Source organism: Hetaerina americana, unplaced genomic scaffold (genome assembly GCF_022747635.1).
Source record: "Hetaerina americana unplaced genomic scaffold, ioHetAmer1.1.p SCAF_7, whole genome shotgun sequence".
Classification (NCBI taxonomy): domain Eukaryota; kingdom Metazoa; phylum Arthropoda; class Insecta; order Odonata; family Calopterygidae; genus Hetaerina; species Hetaerina americana.
The window spans coordinates 8,492,177-8,501,136 of NW_027287316.1; the positions used below are offsets into that span (position 1 = coordinate 8,492,177).

At 43.8% G+C, this 8,960-nt stretch overlaps 1 protein-coding gene and 1 non-coding gene across 2 annotated transcripts in view; both read right to left on the minus strand.

Moving 5' to 3' along the window:
* Positions 1-8,393, minus strand: part of LOC139696756 (uncharacterized) — a 93,233-nt gene extending 84,840 nt beyond the window's left edge. Inside the window, exon 1 of the mRNA XM_071595596.1 lies at positions 8,190-8,393. Within this exon, the coding sequence (XP_071451697.1) occupies positions 8,190-8,268 (79 nt within the window). The 5' untranslated portion in view covers positions 8,269-8,393. The remainder of the gene's footprint in view (positions 1-8,189) is intronic.
* On the minus strand, positions 2,275-2,345 carry TRNAG-GCC (transfer RNA glycine (anticodon GCC)). The gene has a single exon. It is a non-coding gene; the product is annotated as a tRNA-Gly (tRNA).
* Positions 8,394-8,960: the final 567 nt, after the last annotated feature.

Below are 8,960 nucleotides of genomic sequence, written 5' to 3' on the forward strand. Positions count from 1 at the left end.
TCTCTTGTTTAAATTGGAAGGATGTCTCTTTGGCGATGAAATCAATGATTTTTAGCCCCGTCGTACAACGGTAGAAGAGATGATGTAAATAAATTTATGGAGATTAAATGTAGAAAAGATAATATTTAAGATGCCATTTTTTCCCACGAACGATAAGGGAACAGAATACGCAACGTTGTCAGACTGCGCTCTTGGGGAAAATTGTTTTGGGTCATAAGTAGTGTGGTGGTTATCAACCACTAAAACACGCCCTAGCGGTGGCACCCAAATTTACTCCGATGCCCAGGCAGGATTTTTGACAGTTTGGATGAAAATAGTATGTAATTGGTTTGATCACAACACCAAGTACATATATGAGTGTATTAAAAAAACCTAAAAAACCAAAAATAACATTATTTAAACTACGCTCTAAAACTCTCTCTGAAAAAAAATGCAACTGAACAAATGGTAAATGTCCTGACTTCTGGCGCAATTTTGTTCATAATGCAGCGCTGAAATCCAGCAACCCTGGGGAGAAGTGAAAAGCGTAAGAACTGCGGAGAGTAAGAAGGCCGAAGGGAAATGGTGGATAGTAGGACGGAGAGAGAGAGAGGGCAGAGGACACCGAGGGAAGGAATGTGAGCAATGAAACAAAAAAAAGGATACCAGCTGGGACATGATAGAGGGCTGGAAATCAACGTAATCTCTTCTGGATATCGATGAGATGGCGAGGTTGATGGAAATGGAACACGCGTTCACCCCAATCCCTTAGTGTTTTGGACCAAATCCACGCTTTGTTAACTAAGGAGGGAGTGGTGGACATCGTCCCGGAAAAATGATCGTATTACCATTTTACTCTCTCGCTCCGGCGAATTTGGGCATCGGTGAAATACAGGTGCCGGTAAAGACCCTTATATATGTGCATTATATACTTTTCATAAGCATGCGGGCAGTACAAATGGTGTTGAAGTACTTGAAATGCGTCTGTTGATGTTGGACTCATAAGCTACTACTGCACGGGCTTGCTCCCACCTACCGACTTGAGATGCAGAACAATTCGTTGAACGACCAAGATACGCTTTTAAACGCCTTGTGCGTAACTGGATGGCAATCCGTGTGAAAGAATACGTAAATATCCTAAAGTGAAGGGGTAACTTGCGCCCTCAACTACTATATTCAAAGGGGAAACAACGTTAGTTGCAATGAATGGCAATCGAGACATAATCAGGTCCTATTAATATTCATAATATTCTCTTATTGCTCTATTGGTGATGGCGTACAGAAAATAATACTAATCACGTGCTCTCAGTGCCTCACAGCCGGGAAATAGGTTGTTTCGAATGAAGTACTCGTCGCTAAATTTGATTAAATTTAAAATATATGAGTATGGCAAATTTTGGGAAATTTTAAAATTATTTTTAAGTGTAAAATATCTTTTAAAATGTTATCGTTATATCATTTGGCATATTTAAATGTGGAATGATGCATATTTGGTAAGCGATACCTTGGCGGACAGGGGTCCATGTCTCTATGAAGCCTGTAAGTTTTAATTCTAACGGATACTAGTGTTACATTTGTCAGTGACCTCTGCCGAAAAGATACGGAGTGCATTGGCATTCAGCAAGATGCATAGAATACATATTTGAGCGGCACAACTCGGGACAATTTTCTATAAGAAATTAATATGCTGGGGCATCGCTATGCTGTCACGGTAATGGGATTGGAGGCGAAATTCTTAAATTTTCTGACTTCAACAAGTAGCCTAACAGATCCTTGTAACCTAGTAGGGTTTGATCAGTAACAAAACGTATTCGTTCACTATTCGCAATGGGGGAGAATGACCAATAACGCATCAGTAATTCGGGGTAAGTAATCAGGTGAACCTGAAAAAGAGGCGACAAGACACCCTAGGGTGCTTCATCTCCTCTTAAGACACCGTAGGGCGTCTTAAGGGTAGATTTATTATGACATGGCAAGCAGGACTAAACTCCGAGTTAGTTGACGAAATCTACTCGGAGAGGAGCATGGAGATGGAGATCGGGGCGACGGTTTAATCGCCTCGTGAAATTCCGAAGTAGTGTGGCCATCGCTTCGTTTTCGAACCGACAAGAGGGAGCTCCAATGCATTAACCGTGCACAGCATGAATTTACCCGTTCTACACACTCCTAATTCCCAAAAAAGACTTCACCGGCAAAGTTTATAGGCATCACACAAGTTGGAATGGCACACTGAATTCGCGAGAAAGGGGCTATTCCAAACGTATAAAAAACCAATAAGAAAATTGGGAAAAAAATTGCATCGGCCGGGAATCGAACCCGGGCCGCCCGCGTGGCAGGCGAGCATTCTACCACTGAACCACTGATGCTTATTAAAAAGTGAGTAATTTCTATTATAGCTTTATATATAAACGTTTGTTTTACCTGCTGAGGGTTTGTTTGCGTTTGAAAGTTAGCAGGGTGCCTTGAGGTCATCCGCCCCCCTTATGCCCTAGAAACACTTCGAGGGGCGAGCATGTTTGCCTCGTGCCCACAACTACCAGAAGCCGCAAAGGATACTATTTAAGAGCGACGGGAGCCTCCCGAAGACATTTCCATCCAATAACCGCCCGCTTTGTGACCTGTCCGCGACCCGTCACTCCGTGGACTCTCTCAGCAAAGGGGGGAGGGGGAGGGTGCTTGGCGAAGGTCTTGGGGCGGCCAACAGGGGTGCGATGAAAAGAGGAATGGGGTGGCGGGCAGTGCAGAGGGCGATATGGTTTCGGCGCGCGCAGTCGTGCAATGGATTCGTCGGTAGAAGAACTTGAAGGAATGAAGACTCACGTTCCACTCCAAAAGGAAATTATGCTCACTTCACAACATAATCTTCAGATATACCTTAAAGTCTTTCAAGTATGTACAGCATGCATTAAGGCACGTTGTGCCTGAAGATACAATTGTATAAAGAATAAATGTCTTTAAAATATGGAACTTTCTGGTCTTAATTTCTAAGTTCTTCCTTGATATATGTTGAATTTACTACACCACATACAGGTATATTTTTTGTGATAAAGTATAAATATGTCAATTATTGTGACCCCTAGAGTATTAATTGCACATTTCTTTGGGTTTTAATATGTATGTGGGCATTTAATGCCCCATTTATGCATAATTTCCTCATCAGCGTCACGGCAATGAAATCGCCCTATACTGATTCAATCTTGCTCTTACCCCGAGATCCTAAAACAACGAACGGAAATAAATTATCATTCGTCATTATTTCGTTGCCATCTCGCTTTTCGTTTTATATGAACGGTCGAAATTCATTTTAAAATATCGACCGTCGATAAGATCGAGGTGGCAACTAAATATTGATGTGACGATAATTATTGGATATATCCAGAAATATTGACACCGTGGCACACATCGTCCATTGTCTCATTCGTCCATATCGAAAGTGTATTGAAAATCAGTCGATATGGAAAACTATCGAAATTAGTTCGATACAAACCAAGTAGTGAAGGTAGTGGAGTCCCTCTCGCCCTCAGTTTTCCATATTTACATCGACGATATCATGAGAAGATGAAAATAAGTCGTAGTTGGAATAGAATAAACACATCTTTGAACATGATCCTCTTTGCAAACGACCTGCTAATTATCCAAGCCACAGAGCACTCCCTTCAAGAATCCCTTCAAGAATCAGTATTTACGATAGAGTAGGTGTGCAAAGATAAGATAATGTGATAGCGTCAAAGTCAAAGATAGAAGTAACAGCCTGCTTCGGATTAGAACCAGAAAGAAGAAGCGGAGTCATAAACAGCAATATGGCCGAACAAGTGTGCCACGTTATTTAAATTATTTATGTGGGGAAGAGGCATTATCTCTGACAAGGGCAAAGGCAGACACGTTTACCGGGTTCGTTATTTTACGTTAGTTATGCCCCACCCTAGGCCCCGATGTACGCTGCGAGTGTATGGGCCTCCTCAAGAATTAGGCTTAGTTTTAGAACTAGATCGAGTCAATCATAGAGCAGCAAGGTTTGTGAAAAGTTGTTATGAACGAGGTTGCACTGCCACGGCACTATTGGACGTATTAGTCTGGGAGCCAATAGTTGACCATAGGTTGAAATACAGGTTATATTTACTGCGGAATGTTGAGGATAGGCTGTGTGTATATGCTGCCGATATCCTTCATGAATTTTAAATAGACCCATCTCATTAATACTACTCCTGCATTCATTGAATTTATCCTATTATTGAGTATTCTTGCATGCAAGTACCTTCTTTCGCGTGTTAACTTTCTTCCAGTGAATGGTCAAACTGATATTGTGTGGAGGTGTCATGATTATGTTTGCCCATTCGTGGTTGGTGACCTAACAACCCCCGCCACACGCCCTTGCGGCTGCTTGCGAGGTATTATGTGGATGTGGATACATTTCAGATGATATGTTACATAATTAATAGGAAATTGAAGAATAGAGAATGGGTCGAAACGTAGCTTTAATGTGTAAGGTCATGCAAGCCCTTGTCCTGTTCTATGGAGGTCAATCATTAGTAATGACAGAAGTGAATGAAATTACATGTGATTGTAGAAACAAGAAGTTAAAATATGAAGAAGATTGGACAAAATTAAAATGAAAGGCAGTGGAGAGCTTTGGTGGGGGAATGCTCATGACATTGACATGACAAAATGCGAGAGAGTGCAAGCGTTTCCCTGCTCACAGTAGCAGCAGACTCCGAATCCGTAAGCGCAGGGGTCGCCCTTGGCTCCGTGTAGCTTCCGGCACCGCTCCCACGGTTGGCAGCTGCCGCCGCGGTACTTGGCGCCGCCCTCCGACGCACACGCTTCGCCCAATCCCAGAATCTTCAGCGGCTGGGTCTCTGCAAAGAGGGTGTCGGAGGCGTTTGAGGGGGTGGGTGACGTGTATAGTCCCCGACGGGGTTTGCGACCTCCCTTCGAGGCATTTGGGGGTGGGGCGGGAGGGGTTGGTCATCGGATGAATGCACGCAGGAAATGGAACAGTAGTGGTCGCTCAACGGATGGAAGAGAGTGATGCTGACCAATTGAAAGCATACCTGTACGTACGGAAGAGGGCTCACTGTTCCTCACTGCGCTTTCCGATCGTCATCAGAAACTTATTCCGACATTCATGCCTTCGATTTCCGTACTATCGACATTGATATCAAGGGAACCTCGAATCGTATCGTACATCGTATCGTATCATACTTGCATGTTCTTACTTTTTTGAAGGAATGTCGCGACATTGAATCGTCACGAAATTTCGGAATCTCTGCTTCATGTGAGGTAAATAATAATTCGCTCTTGTTAATTCGAGGGTAAATGATTATTTAAACACCGGTGCAAAAACTCATAAATGCTCTCATACGAGTAGGTGGTTCAGTCTGCTGGTCACACAAAGTTTTGAAAGATTTGTTTGCTTCCAACATAAATTAGAGACAAGAAAATGTTCGGCTCTTTTAAGATAAAATATTAAAACAAATAAAGAGCGTCATAAAGCAGTATTGTCTCTTTAGTTTTCATTTTTTTGCTTTAATTTGTCGTTTTTGTCACTATTGGAGGTATTTATTTCTACTCCAAGTAGTTGATATTCGTTTTTCTCATGCTTACTACCCTGGGGACTTTTTTATGGAATAGCTAGCTTATTTCTTTCTTGGATGATTTCTCTGCCAACGGTGATGTTCTCATATCAGCAAACTTATCACTCCTATTAATTCATTATATTTTATGATAGACCTTAATTGTAACCACCAGTCCGGTTCATGTCCGGTACGTTAATACTATATCTTGCGTTCTGTACATGCATGCCCGGTGAAGATGAGCCCACCGCCACACACCTTGGTGGTGGTTTGCAGGGTATCAAATAGAGGTAGATCATGTGCTGTAGGTGGTCTCTCTCTCTCTCACTCTCTCTATCATATCCTGCAGGAACTTAATTAGCTCGGCATCTTAGGGATACGTAGCACTATAGCGATAGGGAAGAAGGTTAGAGTGAGAGGCCTCCAGCGCTACGCCCCCTAATACGGCGTGTAGTGAAATCCACGAATCGATGAGGTAACCAGGTGGGCCAGTCCCTTATTCCCTTAGCCACCGGTTTGTTCAACAGGAAGATCCGGTAGATCCATGGATATCACAAGTCCTCTAATTTTTTTCTGCCGAGTTTGTGTGACAATATATAAAGAGGTAAAACATTACGGTAATAAGTGGCCCACAATACATAATAGTGAAGTACAAATATCGAGTGCCCACGCGATTTCAGCTCTCTCTCTCCCTCTCTCTCCATCCCCCACTTAGAGAAAGAGACCGGGGTGTTCGATAAATCGAACGTCAACTAATAAAACGCGAGCGCATTGATTTGGATTCAGGTGTAAAGGTAGAATTAAAGTTAACATACTTAGAATCGATTCCGCCGTTAAAAAATACTTTTTTTAAAACCATGATAAAATATCGACTTTAATTAGAATAATCAATATAAATGAATTTCGAAGTAACTATTCAATGATATACACCATGCTTGAAAATCATGTATGACTTTAATAATAATTTTCCAATATACCCGTACGTCATACAATGATCTATTTTTAGCGGGAAATGTGATATTTATGGCTGTGTGAAAACTCACGAGGTACCAGAATAACTATTGTTATTATTAATTGGTAGTTTACCGTTTTTACATGGATAGAAATTTAATACCCCTACATTTCCCTGCCTCATCTAACAAAGCACCATCTGACATCCGACACTACAAGTAGCCCTGCTTCCATTCCGCATGCTTTCTTCCACCCTTCATTATTTCGTCCAACATCCCCATCCGATTTCTACCCCTTCCACGTTTTCCTAACGTTCTCCCCTCTTATCACAGTCTTCAGCATCCCATTCTCAACCATAAATCTCTGAACCTAACTTTTCTGCCTTCTTTGGACTTATCCTCGCAATCCTCCCTCCTCCGCCTCCTCCGCCTCCATACACAGCACTTCCTCGTTTGTTTTCCTTTCTGTGAAGCTCACTTTATCCATCCATCCTGGAGATTGGGATGGTGCGGTGGCTAAAATACAGGCTTCCCACTCAGAGAGACCGGGTTCGAATCCCGGTGGCGGCATATTTTTCAGTGACGTCCCGATCCCTACTTGATGTGCTTCGTGGAGTGCACTTTGAGTGAGTACGCCGTCCATCGGATGGAACGTTAAGCTGCGGACCCCTTGGCGCCTTTCGCTAAGACTAGGCTGATGCCGACGCCGGGTTTCTCTCCACCCTTCATCCTTTCCTGTCCATCCCCTATGGCCCAAATGACCTCAGCTACCCGTTGCCTCCCTTAAAAACTACTACTCCATCCATCCTTCACCTTCCTTATCCTTCTTCACACCCTTATTTCAAGAGTCTCCAAACTACGCCTGTCATCCTATTTCATGTTTCCGAGCCGTGCAAAATCACGCTACATATCAAAGTAATATCACATGCCGACAATATTTATCAATCTTCAGCATATTTGTTCCTTGAACCAATAAGTATAAACAATATCTCGCTAGTGCTGCAAAAATATTATATGGTTCCAGAATAACAATTTTTTTTCGAAGCAAGACAGCCAAAAGGCCTTTTTCTGCTGCTGTTCCAGATATTTGTTTGAACCACTAGCATGAAGACAAATTTTATAAACAAACACATACGCATTGTTATGCATTAACGAGACGAGCACTCAAAACCACATGACATTTGAGTGTCCAACCCCTAAATACAACCTTCGTTTTTTAAACATATTTCCCGCTGTTACGGGCATTTTCTTTCTCGAAAACTGATTTTTATTACATTTATGAAAAATGCAACAATTAAAGAGTGTAAAAATAATTCGCCCGGACCAGGATTCGAACCCGGATCCCTCGATGTCCGGCCGAGTACTTTAGCCAGTTAAGCTATCCTCTTACGCTCCGAAAACAGATGTTGTGAATTGAATTGTTGCATTGTAAAACACATTTAGCGGATGACTCCGTTAAAAGTTACTGTCGCGGTATCTCCCGGCAGTTTCTTGGAATTTTTTAAGATTAATGTTTTCGGAGGAGTAATAAATCGACTCGTGAGCTTCGTGGAAACTGTTCGCAGAGCTGGTAAAACTCATACATCAGTTGTTTTTTTATATTTTGACCGAACCCGAAAGGGACCAGCGTGAAGGGCACGCACGAGTGATGGGTGAGTCACGGAAAGTGATGCACCCCCAAACTCACCGAGTATGTCGTCGTAATCCAGCGTCGAGGCGGCGCAATATGTCGCGAGTAGCACCACGAGCGACTTGACTCCTTCCATTTTCCCCAAGCGGAAACCCAGACAGGCAAAGACGGGAGGGCACCCTCGATCGAAATCCACCAAAGGGCGTTTTACTAATTCGTCTTGTATGAGCGGGAGGACACGACGTGCCCGGGTCGCAGTGTCCGACCTCGATCGCACTTGGAGAGTGATCGGAAGGACGAGGGGGGTCGCGTTTTATCTCTCATTTCCTCCCCCCCCTCCTCCTCGGCCCGACCCTAGGGCTTCTCCTCCAGGAAGCAGGGCCCTCGACGTCCAATTTCCATTTCCCGGGGCCACCGTTCACGAACGTGCGACTAGTAACTTGCGCGGTGTGTGTATGCCTAATGAGGCCTATTTTGCAAGTGCATAATGCGAGCGGTGGGGTCGGTCCTCCCGCGGAGGACCGTTTTGCCATATTGCGCGGCCCACGTGCATTGTGCCGCACCATTCGCATCCTCCGTCGACAAAAGGCGGAGACGAGGGCAACAATTTGCGTCGCTCCGATAGCCGCCTCCTCGCCAATAATGACGTGGTCGTCATCTCCTGTCATTCCTTTCATCTCCCCCCCCAACCACCCTTGGTCTTCCCATTTCTCTCCTCCACCCTCCATCTCTTTTGAACATAGGACGTCTCACCCCCCCTTTCGCCCGTGAAACGTGCCTCCCCCATGGAACAGAGGTGTCGGCCATTCACAACCAAGAGGCGTCCGG